Genomic DNA, 20693 nt, shown 5'->3' with positions numbered 1-20693 from the left:
AAGTTCCTCCATGGCTTGCCCCCTCTGACCTGCTCTGCCCCCCTCCTGCGGTCTCTGTTCCTCAGACTTGGACTTCTCACCCTTCATATACAAAAGCTATGAGTGTGACAAGATTGCATGCGACTTGTAGTAGTGAGGAAACACATTGAGGATCAAGTTAGTTGATACCATACAGGCCAAATCAGGCCTTGCAGGTGTTTAATTTGAGCCACCCCAAAAACCGTCCAGTTTCTCTTCGCACAAATACTTTACTGAGCACCAGAACACAGTCACATTAAAACATAGGTATATTTAATTTCAACTGTATAATGCATACATATGATTCGTTTAAATCATTAATCTGAAAACAATCAGTGGTGCTGAACTTCTATGGAATCATTTACATACAATTTTTAAAAATCTGATTTCAGTGACCAATGACTTGAAGAAGAAAAAAAAAGATCACCAGACAATTCCCAATGGCATTATTTATTTTTGTGAGTGACTGATTCCATCCCTTCCAGCTATTTGCCGTTAAATAATATATAAAAAAAGACAATAAATACAGCTGGGCATAAAATAAGATGAGTACATAGACGAGCACTGATATATCATAGTCTTCATATATCATAGTTTTCCTGACCAGTTAGACACCCTCGTACACACCGAGGACACATGGAAAGACAGGCCCATGTTGCAAAGACAGGCCCATGTTATGTTGCTGTAGGATCGGGCAAGTAGGTTCTGTATGTGGATTCTGAGTGGGATGGGGTTCTCTTTCATTAAGATGGCCAGATAGAGGGAACAATCCTTCTGCCTTTCGTCCTGGCGGTGAGCACTACTTTCCGTTTGTGGGATTACGCTAGATACAAGCCCAGAGGTCGAGGAATACAGGACAGGAGTATAGGGGGTGTGCTAAGGCCTCAGGCCCAAAGCCCTCATCGGCCTCCAGTAGATACCAACCGACAGACACAGAGCAACAAACAGAACTTGACCGGCGACACAGTACAAAAATAGGTCAATACACTAACGTCAATCGCATTTATACAAGCAAATTTCCCCTCCTTCTAAATGGTTGTTTTTGTTAAAAGAATTGTGCTAAGATAAAGTGCTCTCCCTGACACAGTTACCGTAGCAACAGCGAATGTCTGAGAAAAAAGAAAAAGGTCAGACACCACATTCACTAAACATAGAATTTACCTGCTCAGCATTCAAGTAAACCACAAAGTCATACAGAACACATGATGGTAAACACTTCAAAACAGACGGTCACTTTCAGAAAAAAAAAGTCACTGAAAACAACCAAGTTCAATTTCATCCCATTGTTCTCAGATTTCACCAATACTTGAATAAGTGAATTTCAGTGAACCTTAAAACCTGAACAACAAAAAACAAGGCAAAAATAGGTCCTCATCAGGAGCCAAAAGCATGTGTTCGTTAGTACTCAGATTAAGTGCGTCTCGCACCTGCTCGAAAACAAAAATAGTTTATTTGACCTCTAACCTATTCCTTTGAGACAATTCGTTTTTGGTGCAGCCTTTGCACACAGTCAGTCAGGACAGGGATTCCTCTGGAATAATATGTACATATTGAACAGTTTGTACAGTGGCCAGGGTGGCGCGATGACTACAGCAAAGGATAGAGGATTCAGCAGGTTTTGGGGGGCAAGGGGCTGAAAGTGAGTGAGGAGGACAAATGTAGATGATATTGCTCACACACACACACACACACACACACACACACAAATTAACTGGCCCCGCTCTTTCCCTTCATCTATCACAACTTGCCATGTCATGCATAGACAGAGACACACACCAACCAATACAAACAACCACAAACCGAAGCACCCCTGTCCAAACACAGTGTGTCCATGTGTGCCTCATACAGAAGGTTGTGTTGACGATCAGTGGAACCAGCAAGCCAGTCACAGGTGCGTGGTGGGTGTGTGTGGGGGGGGGGTTCCACCGAGCAAGAACCAATAAGAGAGCTAGTATTACAGGTACACTAAACCCTCTTCTCTGACAGTGGGGGGAGAGAGGGGTATTTTCATATGAGAATTCAGTGAATACTGAAAAAGATTGACAAGTTAAAAATAGAGCAGATGGAACTCAGGCCAGAACAGGAGCAGGGCCAGTGGTCGCCCAGCAATGAGTCCTGAGAGGAGAGCCAGTGTCAGTTCCCTGCCGCCATGCCACGTCCCGGTTCCAGAACCACAGCCAGGAACCAAACCACAGAGGTCCAGGCGTGGTGGGGGCACAGCGGGGGGCGGGGGCAGCGGCCCACAGGGGTCATGTGACGTTAACCTCCATCACGTGGTCGTCAGTAACAGGCAGCACCAGCACCTGCCGCCCCTGGCTCCAATAGAACACCTGTCCCGGACTGAAGGGCTCCAGCCGGGGCATGGGCAGACCCCTCTGCTGCTCCCCACTGCCCACCGAGTGGATGCTGCCCCGGCTACGGATGCTGGCCGTGTCGCCCTGGTCGTCCAGACCTTTGTCCAGCAGGGACATGGTGTCGTTCTCTAAGCAGCTGTCTGTGAGCGGCCAGAGAGAGAGGGAGACGAGCGCGAGTGACCGAGTGTGTGTGAGAGAGAGAGTACAACACATGCTGTAATAACGCTTGGAAGCAAATCATATAAACAGCGTATAAGAGGTTGACAAAGACGGCACAAAATATAGACCACCATTTTGTTAAGTAATGGGAGACATGGCTACGGACTGAGCTTAAGTATCGTTCTGCAGCTGTGGGTTACATACCTGTGTCTGGCTGAATGGCTGGGACGGCACTGTGGGGCAGGTACTTGAACACTTTGATGTTGGGGAAGGGCAGGTGACCGGCGAACAGGGGCATGACCTCCATCTGAACCCTGTGTGTGGCGCTGGCAGCCACGGGCATGGACACCACCCCCGAGCTCTTGCCACACACCGCCCAGTTACTGCTGTTGTCCACCACTGCAGACAACACACACCAGGGTAGATAGGTAAATAACGGACATGGACGGACACACACACACACACCTTCCCGTGTCCTACCTTCATACATGAGCTTGGTGGTCCTCAGGCCCTCTATTTCTGTAGACTCCTCCTCCTCCCCTTCAGTCTCGCTGGGCTCTGCCTGCCGTGTGATGGATACCTCGAGGCCACAGAGGGCGCCGGTGCGACAGTGCTGGTCGCCAGACGACGGCAAGATCTCGGCCTTCAAGCTGTAAAGGGTCTGGGGAGGAGGGTTTAGCAGAGTCCACGGTTAGCAACATTGAGCGATGTTCGAGAACCAGAACGCCGTTTGTTTGTGATGAGAACAGGGTTGTGTTCATTCGTTTTGCAATGGAAAACAAAAAATATGTGTCTCTCTTTCATGTGGTGCCTAATGATGGGGACCCAGAGCTGGGTCTTGAATATACGCACAGAGACCCGGTCCAGCTGGAACTCGTAGCGGTAGGGTTTGAAGGCTGTGTTTGCGTCAGGGGCGGAGACGGGCGCAAAGCTGGCGGAGAATGCACACTGCAGGCACAGCGGGAGGTGTTTGACCCAACGCATCTCCCACAGGCAGAAGACTGACTGCTGACTGCACAGCGTCTGAGGAAAAGAGGATCCGAACAGATGAGTGAGTGAGCGAGTGAGTGAGTGAGTGAGTGAGTGAGTGAGTGAGTGAGTGATGAAGTGTGTGCACGGTCAGTTACTCACCTGTTGTGTTTTACCATTGAATGAGAGCAGCTCCACCGGGATTGTGGGCTGGCGCTCTGTGAGGACCGGGTCCGCCAGGTGGAAGTTTGTGTCGGACACGTTCTGGAGACACACCTGTATATACTTCCTGTGTGACCAGTCAGAGGAGTCAGATTCTCAACGTCACCATAGATTCCTTACTAAATGACTGGGCAGACACGTCAATGAATAGACACCGAGGGCTCAGCTATTTATTTTTTATTTTTTTGGGGGGGTTCAAATCCTGTAGACGAGAAGGTATATTACCCAACGCAGGTTCCGAATACTGCAATTGGAATTTGCATTGAGTGCATCACTCAGTAAATACATTTTAAAAAAGGTTCAAATTAAATCATGCTGTATTTCTTTGCACACATCTGTGACTGTGCGTGACAAAAATGTTTCCCCATAAAGTAAAAGCAGATGGAGTGTGTGTGTCCTACCTTTTCCCAGCAGAGAGTATTGAGTGCTTGGCTTTGAAAGGAACATAGAAGGTGAGGGATATGAGCGTGGAGTAGATGGACCAAGGACAGTCGATGGAGACCTATGGAGAGAGAAAGAGAACACACAGGGCTGTAAACATCTGTTAGGCATGGTCATGTTCAATAGGGCACAGCGTAACAAAACACTTTCAAACATTTTGAGGCGGAATACTCATTGGACAAATCCAGGTAGTCCCTACGTTTCAGTCTGTTGTCTTCCGTTGGGAGCCTAATGAACATGACCCAAATAAATGACATAAAGGTGGTCCTGGGGTTCTATAGGTTAGGAGGACAAACGGTCTTCTAACCTTCTGGTCGATATGGATCATGCCACTGTCTGCCTGACTGTGGCTCTTGGGCCGGTGGCGAACCTCGCCATTGGTGAGACGCTCGATGTCGGGCTTGAAGGGGGTGGGGGGGATGTGGCACAGCAACTCCAGCTGGAACTCCAGGGTGTGGTAGGGAGGGGTTGGGGGCAGGGAAATGCTGGTCACCTTCTCCGATGACTGAACAGAAAGAGCACGCTCCCCCACGAGCTCTGCAAAGAGATGGAGAGAGGGTACGAGAGAGCGAGAACAGAAAATAGTTAGCAACAGCATAAGTAGGGAAAGGCAGTCAGCATGGAACGCTAAAGGTGTCTCCCCCTAAGGACCGAGGGTCATTGATCTCCATGGTAACCCCCAGACCTGCCTGGGCTAATATTAGTGATTGGAAGCAGTGGCTAGTTAAACAAAAGGTGTGGATTGCAGTCTCTCCCCGTCTATAGACTACTTTCAATGTAACGAGGCAAATTTGTTCATCTGGATGAACTATCCCTTTAACTTCTCTGACCCTTGACCCAGAGTGGATGGAAGGAAGGCTGACCTCCTGTGCTGGACAGGATGGTAGCAGAGCAGCAGCTAGAGTGGAGGATGGGCATGGAGTCTGTATTGCTAAGCTGCAGCGCGTCACCCTTCTTCACACTGTAGTGGCCTGTTGCTATGGTGAACTTCACCTTCTGGGGAATGCCTGCCAACAGGTTGTCTGGAGGACAAACACAGAAACACAGATACACAGTCACAAATGTAAAAATACAAGGATGACCCAGTCCAACAGGCAGCGATTAGCATCCATTGTTTATGGCAAAAGAGGGGGACAGAGGGCCAGACAGACGGACCTGAGAGGGGCTCGATGGTGAGCTGAGGCTCCTGGGAGTAGACCTCGTACTGCACCACAGGGTAGATGTGAGACTGGACAAACTGGACTCTCCCCACACTCCCGCACAGCTGACGTAACGTGTACGAGCCCGGCTCTCCAGTCTAGAGAGAAAAGGGCGAGAGAGTGGAGAGAGGGGGAAGAGAAAAAGAGAGACCGACAAGGAGTGATAAAGTGACACTTGACCTCTAACAGCGTTCCCCATTCTGCTTTAATGGAGAGGACGCAAGGAGATTACAGATTTCTTTAGACAAATTGAAAATGATCCATGGGGTGGACTTGGACTCGAGACATGACTGTTGATATTATAGGAGGCTGAAAAAAAAAAAAAAAAAAAAAAAAAAAAAACGTACAGGGGCCGTGAACAAGATGCTGTTGTCGCCGGGCTGTAGCGTTATGTCGCGTGCCCTCAGCATCTGGGCCCCGTCGTCCACGGCAACCGCTGCCGGGAGTGCCCCGGCAGTGGGCGTGTCTAGGGATGCTGAGCTGTCGTGGCGCCGCAGCAGCAGGTGCATGTTCTTACACACCACCCCCGTGGAGTTGAGCGAGCTGTCCGACGGGCTGCGGTCCTGCATTTCATAAAGCTCTAGTGCGGGGGGTAGCGAAGCGCCCATCCCGGCCCCAGCTAGGGGGCTTCCCTGGGGGAACAGGACCACCCCGTCCCCCTGGCCTTGTGGTCCCTGGCCTGTCCTCCTCTGGGTGCCGCCCGCCCGGCCCCTCGCCCCGCCCTGCTCCAGGCTGAAGTGGAGAGTGGCAGCTAGCTGCTCCACCTGCACGGCCACAGGCATCAGGCAGCGTACGCGCAGCTCCAGCTGCAGGGCGGCACCCACGTGCACCACGGCGCCAGGCGGGCTGAACTGCATCTGGCGCAGCTGGGCGAATGCCGCCATGCTCAGAGCCACAGTCTGGTCTGGAGAGACGAGAGGAGGAAGAGGGGGATGAGAGAGGGAAGTGACAGAGGGCATGGCATTACATGGCAACATTGTGAAGTCAGAGTTATGTTGGTCTCGCCTGGGTGCCAGTCTTTCTGTTCTCTTATGGAATTGTCAGGCTTGACAATGACAATGGAGCAGGCAAAATGCACAAACAGATCTGGGGACCAGGCTAATGTTGATCAGTCTTGGGCGAAAAGCTAGCCACTGTTTACATGTTTGACCAGTTTAGTTGGAAAGTCTCTCAGAAGTTGAGACAACCAGACAAGGATCCTTGAATTTTTCATTGTGCAACTTTCAACTTTCTTCCTGCATCAATGAGAACAAACAACTGACTGTTCCTGCCATGTCTCGAGTGTACGTGGTGTGTGTGTGTGTGTGTGTTCACCTGAGGGTGCCGGGGGCTGGCTGGCGAAGGTAAGGATCACCTGGTAGAAGTGCTTCCTCTCCTCCTCTGTCAGGTTGGCGTCGCCCGCCAGCAAGGCACTGGTCTGCAGGTAGCTGGCACAGTGAGTCAAGGAAACCTGAACTAGAAGATAGCCAGGTGTCTGTATCTGGACTATTTCAATGCAATGGGAGAATGAAAGGAGAGAGAAAGCCTTCAGAAAGGATTCCCTACCGAGCATGCGGATTGGATAGGAGTAAAATAGTAGCCAACCTTCCTTTGTGGTCATTATTCATCTAGCTACCCATGATGGAAATCTTTAGTCCACCCACTCATTTAACAGATGACCTCTCAAACAAGTGACAGCACAGAAGGCTGGGTTGTGTTCAGTAGACACAAAATGGGGGAAAGAAATAATGCTCCGAGAAGGTATGAACCAGGGAGGTACCATCTTTCCAATAGGAGTCCCACGTTTTTGTTTTCCATTGAAAAAACGTAGCTACGGTTGGCCCTATTGAACATGACCCTGGGTCATATAGAATGTACACCAATAAAGACATTGTCCGTGTTGAGAGCATCTAAACCATAATGTATTAAGGGTAAATTGTGGCTGACTGACCTACAAAATAACATTGAGTAGTTATTTATGATGCAAGGTGATTCATAGTCAGTCTCGATTAGCCTTTAAAATGGGTTGCGATGTCGAACACGTCCACTGAGACTGATTGACATTGGGTCATATACACAAGGCACAGAACAGAAAAAAACAGAAGGAAACAGACAGTGACTACCTGAACTTATCCAATGGCAAACACTTGTTTTGTTTTGCAACAGTGTGCCATAATGAATACGACCCTGTAGTGAGGTGGTCAGTGTGTAAACTCTTTGTCAAATCATGAGGTCAGTGATCTTCAAGTCAGAGCTCTAGAAAGAGGCCTGAAAGAGGCTTGAGTTTCTGAGTTGGAAGTCTGAGTTGGATGACCATTCAAAACGATTTTCCCCCAGTCGGAGCCCCCCCCCCCCCCATAGTTCCCAGTTGTTTTGCACGCAGCATTTTTGAAGGATACTCTTCAGTCTGCTGCAAAAGCTTCTGACACTCGGCCATCTGCTTCCTGGTATGAGTCACCTGCAGGCTCCACCCCTCTGCCACGTAGGACCTCAGAGAGTCATCAAGGAAGCCCTCTGCTCTCTCCGGGTCACCTTTCTTCCTACGCACACAAACCACACACACAGTTAACACAGTTTTTATTCAATTTAGCATCAATCAATTAGAGCAACCCTATAATCTTTCATTCATTAGTCATTAGCACATTTAGCTGACTGGGGCTAATCATTTTTCCAGCAACCTTCATCGTTTGAAAACTTACAACAGGTATACTACATTTAATCTAAATGATTCCCTCACTGGAAACACCATTCAGAGATGGAAAGTGGGGAGGCAGAGGGCAGAGAGAACACAAAGAAAGATAGATAGAAAGGCTTACATGTAAAACTCAGCTAGACTCTTTCCAATGAGCCGGGATGAGCGCTTCCTGCCTATGGCTCTGTACATCTCCATTGCAGCATGAGACAGCTCCTGAAAAGAGAGAGGGGAGGGAGGGAGGGAGAAAGGGTAAGAGAGTGGAATAGAGGGGGAGAGAGAGAGAGATAGGGAGGGGGAGAAGGATCATCAGAGGACAAAGATGACATTCACTAAATAAGAATGTTTAGCTCTGTGATGGCTTTCTGCCCCAGTGCCTAAAGAGAGCAGACCCGGAGGGCAATGGGGCCCAATGAACTAGATACCAAAACTATAAACAGAGGCACTCTGTCTAGGAAGTGTCCCACACACACACATAACATTATGAAGCATAATCAAGGCTCTAAACAAGGACTACTGTAACTGGCTACACCATTATCCACCTAATCAACATGGCACTTACCAGATAGTGTTTTTCAAATGCTTCCACAGACGATAAGGCCTCATTGAGTTTTTTGTAAGGGCTCTGCAGGCTGTTGACTGTAAGAGAGAACGCAGGAGAGACACTTAGACTATCTCTAAAGATCATTTCGCAAAGAACTTCCAAGTCCTCACAATGATGCGTTTGCATTGACAGTAAAAGAAACCCACTTCAACCTCAAACAGAGTCATCTGCACAACAGAGGGCAAAGCGGTTTTGACATGGCATACAACACAGCTCAACCATTATCAAATGACACCATCCAACATTAGCCATTCTAATGCAATGCTCAGGTAATACTACTTTATAACTAAGGGCCTATTGTGAACCAACAGAGTCTCCAGCACACCTGTGTTAGCCTGCTGAGCTAAAGCCTAGGGCATTAGTGTGTGTGTGTGTGTGTGTGTGTGTGTGTGTGTGTGTGTGTGTGTGTGTAATACCCGTCTCTGGTCTCTCTTCCCCCAGGCCAGCCAGAAGGTCTACGGTGCGGTTTAGGTCCTCGGAGGTGGGGCCCTTCTCGGCCACCAGGCCACACAGGTAGCCCAGAGACTTTAGCTGGGAACACAACAACACACGCGTCACAACATACATACATAGGGCCACAATGACAAGCTGGAAATTGAATATTACGACCATCACCAGAAAGTGTGTTATCAGAGTTTCTTGACCACGTAAAACCCCTCGGGCCAGTTTCGCAGACACAGATTAAGCCTAGTCTTGGACTAAGAAGCACTTTAATGATGATCCTCCATTGAGCAGAAAACAAGCCCCGTGTGACTTTAGAATGGTGTAGGTCCGCAGGGTAGGGGCTAACATAACACAGTGTACCTGCAGTGGTGTGCGTTAAATCAGAGGTGCAGTCGGTACAGTGCATTCGGAAAGTATTCAGACCCCTTGACTTTTTCCACATTTTGTTATGTGCTAGCCTTATTCTAAAATGGATTCAATCATTTCCCCCCCAATAAACCTACACATAATACCCCATAATGACAAAGCGAAAACAGCTTTTAGAAATGATTGCAAATTCATTAAAACCAAAAACCAGAAATATCTCATTTAGATACAGTTGATGTCGGAACTTTACATACACCTTAGCCAAATACATTTAAACTCAGTTTTTCACAATTCCTGACATTTAATCCTAGTAAAAATTCCCTGTCATAGGTCAGTTAGGATCACCACTTTATTTTAAGAATATGAAATGTCAGAATAATAGTAGAGAGAATGATTTATTTCAGCTTTTATTTCTTTCATCACATGGGTCAGAAGTTTACATACTCAATTAGTATTTGGTAGAATTGCCTTTAAATTGTTTAACTTGGGTCAAATGTTTTGGCTAGCCTTCCACAAGCTTCTCACAATAAGTTAGATGAATTTTAGCCCATTCCTCCTGACAGAGCTGGTGTAACTGAGTCAGGTTTGTAAGGCCTCCTTTCTTGCACACACTTTTTCAGTTCTGCCCACAAATTCTCTATAGTATTGAGGTCAGGGCTTTGTGATCGCCACTCCAATACCTTGACTTTGTTGTCCTTAAGCCATTTTGCCACAACTTTGGAAGTATTCTTGGGGTCATTGTCCATTTAGAACACCCATTTGCGACCAAGCTTTAACTTCCTGACTGATGTCTTGAGATGTTGCTTCAATATATCCACATCATTTTCCTACCTCATGACGCCATCTATTTTGTGAAGTACACCAGTCCCTCCTGCAGCAAAGCATCCTCACAATATGATGCTGCCACCCCCGTGCTTCACGGTTGGGATGGTGTTCTTCGGCTTGCAAGCCCCCCCCCCTCATCAGACCAGAAGACATTTCTCCAAAAAGTACGATCTTTGTCCCCATGTGCAGTTGCAAACCGTAGTCTGGCTTTTTTATGGTTGTTTTGGAGCAGTGGCTTCTTCCTTGCTGAGCGGCCTTTCAGGTTATGTCAATATAAGACTTGTTTTACTGTGGATATAGATACTTTTGTACCCGTTTCCTCCAGTATCTTCACAAGGTCCTTTGGTGCGAAAAGTGCAAATCAATCCCAGAACAACAGCAAAGTATGTTCATCTCTACGAGACAGAACACGTTTCCTTCCTGAGTAGTACGATGGCTGCGTGGTCCCATGGTGTTTATAGTTGCGTACTATTGTTTGTACAAATGAACGTGGTACCTTCAGCCATTTGGAAATTGCTCCCATGGATGAACCAGACTTGTGGAGGTCTACAATTTGTTTTCTGAGGTCTTGGCTGATTTCTTTTGATTTTCCCATGATGTCAAGCAGAGGGGCACTGAGTTTGAATGTAGGCCTTGAAATACATCCACAGGTAGACCTCCAATTGACTCAAATTATGTTAATTAGCCTCTCAGAAGCTTCTAAAGCTATGACATCATTTTATGGAATTTTCCAAGCTGTTTAAAGGCACAGTCAACTTAGTGAATGCAAACTTCTGACCCACTGGTATTGTGAGTGAAATAATCTGTCTGTAAACAATTGTTGGAAAAATTACTTGTGTCATGCACAAAGTAGATGTCCTAACCGACTTGCCAAAACCATAGTTTGTTAACCAGACATTTGTGGAGTGGTTGAAAAACGAGTTTTAACGACGCCACCCTAAGTGTATGTAAACTTCCGACTTCAACTGTATGTATTCAGACCCTTTGCTGTGAGACTCTAAATACGTTTATTTTTATTTAACTAGGCAAGTCAGCTAAGAACAAATTCTTATTTACAATGACGGCGTAGCCCGGGCCAAACCCTAACGACGCTGGGCCAATTGTGTACCACCCTATGGGACTCCCAATCACGGCCGGTTGTGATACAGCCCAGAATCGAACCAGGGTCTATAGTGACGCCTCTAGCACTGAGATGCAGTGCCTTAGACCGCTGCGCCACTCGGGAGCCCAAGTGCATCCTGTTTCCATTGATCATCCTAGGAGATGTTTCTACAACTTGATTGGAGTCCATCTGTGGTAAATTAAATTAATTGGACATAATTTGGAAAGGCACACACCTATCTATATAAGGTCCCACAGCTGACAGTGCATGTCAGAGCAAAGAGATCGAAGGAATTGCCAGTAGAGCTCCGAGACAGGATTGTGTCAAGGCATAGATCTGGGGAAGGGTACCAACAAAAGCACACTGTGGCCTCCATCATTCTTAAATGGAATACGTTTGGAACCACCAAGACTTTTCATAGAGCTGGTCGCCCAGCCAAACTGAGAAGTTCTTCTGTGGAGATGGGAGAATCTTCCAGAAGGACAACCTTCTCTGCAGGACTCCACCAATCAGGTCTTTCTGGTAGAATGGTCAGACAGAAGCAACTCCTCAGTCAGTAAAAGGCACATGACAGCCCACTTGGAGTTTGAATAAAGGCACTTAAAGACTCTCAAGAAAACAGATTCTCTGGTCTGATGAAAACAAGATTGAACTATTTGGCCTGAATGCCAAGGGTCACGTCTGGAGGAAACCTGGCATCATCCCTACGGTGAAGCATGGTGGTGGCAGCAACATTCTGTGGGGATGTTTTTCAGCAGTAGGGACTGGGAGACTAGTCAGGATAGAGGGAAAGATGAACGGAGCAAAGAACAGAGAGATCCTCGATGAAAACCTGCTCCAGAGCGCTCAGGACCTCAGACAAGGGTGAAGGTTCACCTTCCAACAGGACAACGCATGAGTGGCTTCGGGACAAGTCTCTGAATGTCCGGGAGTGGCCCAGCCAGAGCCCGGACTTAAACCCGATCGAACATCTCCGTAAAGACCTGAAAATAGCTGTGCAGCGACGCTCCCCTCCAAACTGACAGACCATGAGAGGATCTGCAGAGAAGAACGTGAGAAACTTCCCACATACAGGTGTGCCAATCTTATAGCGTCATACCCAAGAGGACTATGCTGTAATCACTGCCAAAGGTGTTCAACAAAGTACTGAGTAAAGGATCTGAATACTTACAATACCAGTCAAAAGTTTGGACACACCTACTCATTCAAGGGTTTTTCTTTATTTTTACTATTTTCTACATTGTAAAATTATAGTCAAGACCTCAAAACAGCTTTGCACACGCTTGGCATTCTCTCAACCAGCTTCAACTGGAATGCTTTTCAACAGTCTTGAAGGAGTTTCGACATATGCTGAGCACTTGTTGGCTGCTTTTCCTTCACTCACGGTCAAATAGCCCTTACACAGGCTAGTGTGAAAATGTCTAAAAAACTGTTTTTGCTTTGTCATTATGTAGATTGATGAAAACATTTTATTTAATAAATGTAATCAATTTTAAAATAAGGCTGTGCCATAACAAAATGTGGAAAAAGTCAAGGGGTCTGAATACTTTCCTGAATGCACTGTATAGGTAGGTAGGTAGGTAGGTAGGTAGGTAGGTAGGTAGGTAGGTAGGTAGGTAGGTAGGGTACCTTCTCTGTGGCGTAGGTCCACAGGCCGACAGTGTGGGAGCAGTTGGCCTCTAGCTGGGCGCGGTCGCAGCAGCCCTCGATCCTGTGCAGCACTTCCAGACAGCTGAGGAACACCCAGCAGTCTAACGCCCCCTGGACCACAGACACCTACACACACAGGATGAGGATCTCTAGATTTACATTTTATAGACTTTTTTGAATCCACAAACCTTCTCCATCGGCACCCCACACACACACAAACACACCGCTCATACACAACCCAAAGCCAATGTATGACACCAAAATGAATGTTTCCAACCAAACTCTTTTTGGCAAGAGGCAACAGAGTTACACAATGGTAGGGGAAACACTGGAATGTGCATGGCCAGAATCAGAGTGTTCGAGGGGATCAGTTTGAGCAAGATGAGGTGCACTGCAGAATAGTTCATCTTCATCACATAATGAGTAGTAATTTGGGACCGAAGGTGATTCATATGTCAGCAGTTTGGCCCAGTCGGACTGCAACACAGTACTCAAAAACACACTATACCTCGAGCAGGCGCAGCTCCTGGACACAATTGTGCAGCAGCTCCAGGGCTCGTTGGGTGACCTCCCAGGGCCTCTGGAGGAAGATAAGCAGGGTGCACTGGCGGGAGAAGAGGTAACTGCGCAGGTCCAGCAGGCTGGCCTCGCCGCGCTGGATCAGCTCGCGCTTCTCCATGTCGATGGGCCGCCGCAGGAGCAGCCCGCTCCAGCGCTTCACCGGGGCACAGAACGAGCCCAGCCAGTTGGCCCCGTCTGAAAGACACAACATAGAAAGAGACACAACAGACATGGACACAAGAATAAGATTTTGCCCTGAGTAGTACAGTAAACATACACACAAATAGGCCTATAGTAAAAGGTAGGCAGGGCTCTACGCTGACCGTTTTACAAGGAGCACGTGTGCACCTAAGTTGAAAAATGTAGGCGTACATGAATACATTTTGAAGCACAATTAAATATTTTGGGGGGTAATAAAGCTGGAATACTTCATTTTTCTTAGCACACTGGTGCTGCTAAATAAAAATTCCAGATCACACAGATAAATATTTAGGCAGATATGCGTGTAAAAATGGTCGCACTGTAGAGCCATGGTAAGGGTAGTAAACAATGCCACTCTACCTCCAGCCCCAAAATTGAGGACATACTGAGTGAAGAGAGCGTCCAGCTCGTCATACTGGACCAGAGCATCCTCAAACTGCTGCAGCATCTCAAACACAAAGGCCAACTCCTCCTGCACAACACACACACCCCCATTGGTTAAATAGGTTACAACTGCTTCCCCTGCAGTAGAGCATGGATGATTGACAGGCGGTGGGAGGGACCCACCTGCACCATGAAGTAGTCGCAGAAGCTCCAGCCGGGCTCGGTGCGTTTCTCGCGGAGTGTGCGCATGTCATCCTCGAAGCGGCCCAGGTTCTTGGTGAAGGACATGAGCAGCAAGGTGCGCAGCTTGGTCAGGAAGGAGCTCCACGAATCCTGGGACCGAGACGACTCCTTCAGAGGGTCAGACAGAACCACACACCTGAACCATGTTGAGGGGAGAGAGAGAGAGTGGGGGGAGGTGGTGTTAGAGAGAAAAGTCCTCCTGGAGAGCCACACTCCTGCAGGCTTTTGCGCCATCCCTCATCTAAACACATCTGATTCTACTAAATGAGTTGCTCAGGTCCTTGATAGGATGAATCTGGTGTGTTACACAACAGAAATGGATCAGAAGACAGCATGCCCGCACAGTAGATCTCCAGGAGGAGGGTCCCTTGGTAGACAAAATAGCTCGGATTCTGTTCTAACAAGACATAAGAGCGGTGATGTTGCCGACCTGTCGCTCTGCTTGTTGCAGAAGTCGTTGCGGATCTTGTCTACGATGGAGGTGCGCGGCAGGATGTTGGTCTTGTTCTTCTTCTTGGCTTCGCTCTCCACCACCACGATGAGCCAGTCCACTGAGCCGTGCAGCCGCAGGGTGCTCTGCCACCGCAGCATGTCATCCTTCACCGACGCCTTGTACATCTCTGTGTCCTGAGACACACACACACACACACACACACACACACACACACACACAGAATGTACAAAACATTAAAAACACCTGCTCCTTCCATGACAGACTGACCAGGTGAAAGCTATGATTCCCTATTGATGTCACTTCTTAAATCCACTTCAATCAGTGCAGATGAAGGGGAGGAGACAGGTTAAAGAAGGATTTTTAAGCCTTGAGACAATTGAGACATGGATTGTGTGCCATTCAGAGGGTGCTAGGGCAAGACAATAGATTTAAGTGCCTTTGAACAGGGTATGGTAGTAGGTGCCAGGTGCCAGGCGCACCGGTTTGTGTCAAGAACAGCAACACTGCTGGCTCAACAATATCCTGTGTATCAAGAATGGTCCACCACCCAAAGGATATCCAGCCAACTTGACACAACTGTGGGAAGCATTAGAGTCAACATGTGGAACGCTTTCGACACCTTGTAGATTCCATGCTAGGGATGAAAACTGACCCTCATTAAGCGGTCAACAAACAGTAAAACATTTTCCAAACAGTAAAATGACGTGCCCCCAAAAAATGCTATCAGATCTGTATATAATGGCGAGATGCTTATGTTCCCGTCCTAACAATGTGAGTCATCCCAAGGCGGGAAGGCAGGCGACAAGCTTAGGCCCAAAATAAGCTCATAGAAACGAATTGGACTTATTTTGGACAGATTTTGGCTAGAGTGAAACCTCTCGCTTTGCCTCTTCCTCTCTGATACGATGCATGCATATAAGGACTGGCCATTTTTCATTAAGAGCTTAACGGAAACATGCAACAATAGCAAGCCTATCATCTTACAGTCAAAAGGCTATAGCCTATTATTGAACATGCAACTCCTGTAATGGAGGAGCCCATAAAACGTCATTTTCAAACATTTGCCAAAATGCAATTAGTGGAAAACACTGTTCAAAACAGCGCACCTAATGTTCCATACGTGACAGAGATGAAAATCTCTGTCAGAAACTTAGAAAGAGGGGGAATCTAATAGCAACTACTATTGATGGCTTGCTACATGACTAGGATTGTGCCATTGGCTTATGGACAATGACAGAAAGTTGATACGAAAACCATTAGAACAGGAGAGAAATGTTGGTTAACGGCATGACAAAGTCCATATAAAATAATTGCCTCCACGTTTCTATGGATGGATTTTCACAAGGCTACTTTGAAGCAAGGTAAGACACGCCTCATTATTTGAAGTAAAGTAAAAACAGACAGGTTTCAAACAATTATACTGCCTCAAGCTCACATTGCAAAGTGGTGGGTGACGGGCTGATGGTCAATGGTAGACAGGCTACAGCCTATGCATCCGAATGGCGAATGGGAGGCGTGCTTTACATGTTGAGATTTAGAAATAAAAACAGCGCTAATACACCCGTATAAGACGAACACACAAACCGCTATTGGAGCTCTTGTGAATCATAATAAGGTGTTGAATGTTATGATACCAACAATGCCGGTCTGTCTAATATGTTCTTACTAAATCAAATAGTGACTAGCTGACTACTCACACAACAGTCTGTCCAGTATATGTGCAGGAAGGGGAAGGTGAGCAAGGCTCTATTTCCGTCCTTAGGAAGCAGCTCCTCTTTGAACTGAACAAAGTTGGCCTCGAGGTGAATCATCTTTGGTGCGCGTCCGTAGGACCTTCAGATGAGGAGACATTGGCATTGAAAACAAAGGAACTTAAAACAGTCAGCCACACACTCAAACACGTACACACACAACTTTGCGGTAATCACACAGTTGCGCATGCCTGCACACACACATCTGATAGCAAAGTGCAAACCTCCTCCACTCCATGGGCTCCTTGGGTAACTGCTGTGCCAGAGAGGTGTAGAGGGCAGTGAACAGGCTCTGGTCGCCAGCACCTGTGTGTCGGGGTTGAGAGACAGAGTAGTGAAGAGAGAGAGAAAGGGAAAGCAGACAGGTACTCTGCTTCCAACCAGCATCTTATTCCATTTTCAGGGATCAACAAGATCTGTGACTCTTTTGTTTCGTTAGACTTTATTAGCTAGCCATCTAGCTAGGTCTCACTGCACACCTTAGGCTACATCATAGCGAATTGCACTAGCTAGCTAGAAAATATGTTCTCGAAAGTACGTCCTGTCAGGGTATTGTCTAGGTTGCCTCTTCAACCTCAAGAGGCTGAATAAATTTGGCTTGTCACCGAAAACACTCACAAAATTTTACAGATGCACAATCAAGAGCATCCTGTCGGGCTGCATCACCGCCTGAGACGGCAACTGCTCCGCCCACAACAGTAAGGCGCTCCAGAGGGTAGTGAGGTCTGCACAACACATCACCGGGGGCAAACTACCTGCCCTCCAGGACACCTACACCACCCGATGTCACAAGAAGGTCAAAAAGATAATCAAGGACAACAACCACCCGAGCCACTGCCTGTTCACCACGCTATCATCCAGAAGGCGTGGTCAGTACAGGTGCATCAAAGCTGGGACCGAGAGACTCAAAAAACAACTTCTAGCTCAAGGCCATCAGACTGTTAAACAGCCATCACTAACATTGAGTGGCTGCTGCCAACATACTGACTCAAATCTCTAGCCACTTTAATAATTAAAAATTGGATGTAATAAATGTATCACTAGTCACTTTAAACAATGCTACTTTATATAATATTTACATCCCCTACATTACTCATCTCATATGTATATACTGTACTCTACACCATCTTGTCTATGCCGTTCGGCCATCGCTCATCCATATATTTATATGTACATATTCTTATTAATTCCTTTACACTTGTGTGTAAAAGGTAGTTGTTGTGAAATTGTTAGATTACTTGTTAGATATTACTGCATGGTCGGGACTAGAAGCACTCGCATTAACATCTGCTAACCATGTGTATGTGACCAATAAAATTTGATTTGAACTTGTCATTGATACATTGACAGTCCTCTGCTCAAACTTGAACAGACAGCACAGTGTACTACTTGTAGCTCTTCTTATACAGGCCTCGTTTGATTAGTAGCTTGTTAACTAGCTAGCTAAAAAATCACGAGCCGACTTTGTAAAATAAGAAAGTGAGGGGATGCCGAAATGCTGCATAAGGAATAGGCTATTTTATTGGCTAGTTAGCTACTAACTGTAGCCAAGCTAGCAAGCTATGCCCTTTTCAAAATTGTCAATGTAGGACTTCTGAAACAATCTTTAAAAACTGTATACGGTAGCTGGTTAGCATGCCGTTTGGACAACATAGGTTATCTGCAGCGGCCACTGCATTGGTTGAGGTGTCACTCAGATTCACACGGCACAGCAACCACTGATGTATACTGTAGGCTAACATTGCTAGCTAGCTAACGTTAACGAGACAACTCAAAGGTTAACTAACATGTCACAATCGGCTTGTTTTCCATTGTGTAGATTATTGGCGTTTCTTCATGGGTCTCCATGGATTCCGAGAGTCAACATTAGTCCTCCATTTGAAAGTGAACAATATCACTAGCGTTGTTATCAGAGCTGTACATTTCTGTTTGTATCGAATTTGGGCCTTTTTCCTTTTCATTTCCTGTATGTCCCTGACAACATGACGACATCCGGCACAAAGTCAACGAGAATAATGCCGCGTTCATGACTTCATGATATGACCTCGTTTTTCTTCCCGAGTTCCCAGCTGTCTTAAAAGCACCATAATTATTATGTGTGTGTGTGTGTTGGAGTGTCAATATAAGTATGTGTGCATATGTAACCCGTCCCCTCGCCCGAACCAGGGACCTTCTGCACATATCAACAACAGTCACCCACGAAGCATCGTTACCCATCGCTCAACAAAAGCCGCGGCACTTGCAGAGCAAGGGAAACTACTACTTCAAGGTCTCAGAGCAAGTGACGTCACCGGTTGAAATGCTATTTAGCGCACACCGCTAACTAAAGCTAGCCGTTTCACTCACCCCCCTTTTGACCTCCGCCTTTTTCCGCAGCAACCAGTAATCCGGGTCACGGCACCAATGTAACAGTATAATTTTAAACCGTCCCCTCGCCCATACCCGGGCGTGAACCAGGGACCTTCTGCACACATCAACAACAGTCACCCACGAAGCATCGTTACCCATCGCTCCACAAAAGCCACGGCCCTTGCAGAGCAAGGGGAACTACTACTTCAAGGTCTCAGAGCAAGTGACGTCACCGATTGAAACGCTATTTAGCGCACACCGCTAACTAAGCTAGCCGTTTCACATCCGTTACACATAGTCAGAACGAGTTTGTGCAAAAGCGGGTCAATGCAGATATTCTGAGTAGTTATTTGGCTTACTATACTGAACAAAAATCCTTGATGATACTGCTGGACTTCCTCAATAATACAGCATATTCAGTATATCCTGGATGACTGGCAGCACAGCCTCAGTGATGTACTGGGCCATCTTGACCACCCGCTGGAGGGCCTTGCAGTCGTGGTCGGACATTCTCGATGGTGCAGCGATAGTATTTGGAGTGGACCTGGGGTGGCATGCTGAAATTCTTCAGCAAACATAGGAAGTAGACTGTTGCGCCCTCTTGACAAGAGTGGTAATGTTGATGGTCCATGTCATGTCCTCTGTGATGTGGACGCCGAGGAACTTAAAACTGCATCTTTCTACTGCAGTCCCATTGATGTGGATCAGGGCCTGTTCCCTCTGCTTCCTGAAGTCAAAAATCAACTCCTTTATTTTGCTGATGTTGAGGGAGAGGTTGTTGTCCCGACACCACAATGCCAGTTCACTTATCTCCTCCCTATAGTCTGATTCATCATTGTTGGTTATCAGGGCTATAACCGTTGTGTGGTCAGAAAACTTGATGATGGAGTTGGTGTCGTGCAAAGCCATGTAGTCGTGGGTGAACAGGGAGTACAGCAGAGGACGGAGGACACACCCCTGGGGGGGCACCTGTGTTAAGAGTCAGTGTGGAAGAGGTGTTGTTGCCAATCCTCACAGGCTGTGGTTTGCTCGTCAGGAATTCCAGGATCCAGTTGCAGAGGGTGGTGTCCAGACCCACGTTGTCTGAGTTTGGTGTCCAGCTTGGAGGGAACAATAGTGTTCAATTCTGAACTTTAATCAATGAACAGTCAAATTGGAGTTGGTCCAGTGTGCCTGGTATGCTAGCCTTGATGTGAGCCATGATCAATATCTCGAAGCACTTCATGATGACCAAGATGAGTGTGACGGGGTGATAATCATTTGGGCATGTCACCTTGTTTTTGTTGGGCACTGGGGTGATTGTGGTCTCCTTGAAGAAGATGGGGATTACGGCTTGGGACAGGGACAGTTTGAAGATGTCAGAGAAGACACCAGCCAGCTGGTCAGCACACATTCTGAGGATGCAGCCAGGGATGCCATCTGGGTTTGGGCTGACGGCTTTGTGAGTATTCACTCTTTTGAGAGTTTTTCCTCATGTCAGCCTCAGAGTGTGAAAGGGCCTGGTCATCCGGAGCAACGAGAGGCTTCTGATTGGCTCGGTATTGTTTGCCTTGAAGCAAGCAAAGAATGTGTTAATAAAACTGCAGTGTCCAATTTACAGTAACTATTACAACAAAAAATACCACACTATTGTTGGGGATTGTGCACAACAACAAAACACTTATCGCAACTGGTTTGATACATTCACCTCTAAAGGTAAATAATGTACTTACATTCAGTAATCTTG

At 47.0% G+C, this 20693-nt stretch overlaps 1 protein-coding gene across 2 annotated transcripts; it reads right to left on the bottom strand.

Annotated features, from left to right (window-relative positions):
• Positions 1-269: 269 nt before the first annotated feature.
• On the bottom strand, positions 270-18618 carry LOC118363990 (trafficking protein particle complex subunit 10-like). Of its 2 annotated transcripts, none has more exons than XM_052488518.1 (23): positions 18406-18618; positions 16843-16924; positions 16565-16700; positions 14844-15040; positions 14354-14549; positions 14147-14258; positions 13533-13780; positions 13004-13150; positions 9054-9168; positions 8596-8672; positions 8158-8249; positions 7741-7881; positions 6677-6789; positions 5710-6266; positions 5319-5460; positions 5027-5185; positions 4471-4700; positions 4124-4224; positions 3663-3789; positions 3384-3554; positions 3012-3192; positions 2736-2930; positions 270-2512 (listed from the first exon to the last, which is right to left on the bottom strand). In XM_052488518.1, exons 1-23 carry the CDS (start codon positions 18464-18466, stop codon positions 2268-2270), a joined length of 3825 nt encoding a protein of 1274 aa, XP_052344478.1. In that variant the 5' UTR covers positions 18467-18618; the 3' UTR covers positions 270-2267. The 2 variants fall into 2 exon arrangements, with proteins under 2 accessions (XP_052344478.1, XP_052344479.1); XM_052488519.1 differs by lacking the exon at positions 18406-18618 and adding an exon at positions 17237-17978.
• Positions 18619-20693: the final 2075 nt, after the last annotated feature.

The sequence above is a fragment of the Oncorhynchus keta genome, chromosome 30, assembly GCF_023373465.1.
Source record: "Oncorhynchus keta strain PuntledgeMale-10-30-2019 chromosome 30, Oket_V2, whole genome shotgun sequence".
NCBI classification, from domain to species: Eukaryota; Metazoa; Chordata; class Actinopteri; order Salmoniformes; family Salmonidae; genus Oncorhynchus; species Oncorhynchus keta.
Note: the sequence above shows the minus strand (reverse complement) of the source record. Positions and strands in the feature narration are given on the sequence as shown.

What these genes read in the sequence shown, in the direction of transcription:
- LOC118363990 (XM_052488518.1), bottom strand. Translation starts at nt 18,466, where the DNA reads ATGGAGACCCATGAAGAAACGCCAATAATCTACACAATGGAAAACAAG. An exon ending in GCGACTACTTCATGGTGCAG is followed by an intron (nt 14,259 to 14,353) that starts GTGGGTCCCTCC and finishes TGTGTTGTGCAG; the next exon opens with GAGGAGTTGGCCTTTGTGTT. An exon ending in TGATCCATATCGACCAGAAG is followed by an intron (nt 4,225 to 4,470) that starts GTTAGAAGACCG and finishes CTCTCTCCATAG; the next exon opens with GTCTCCATCGACTGTCCTTG.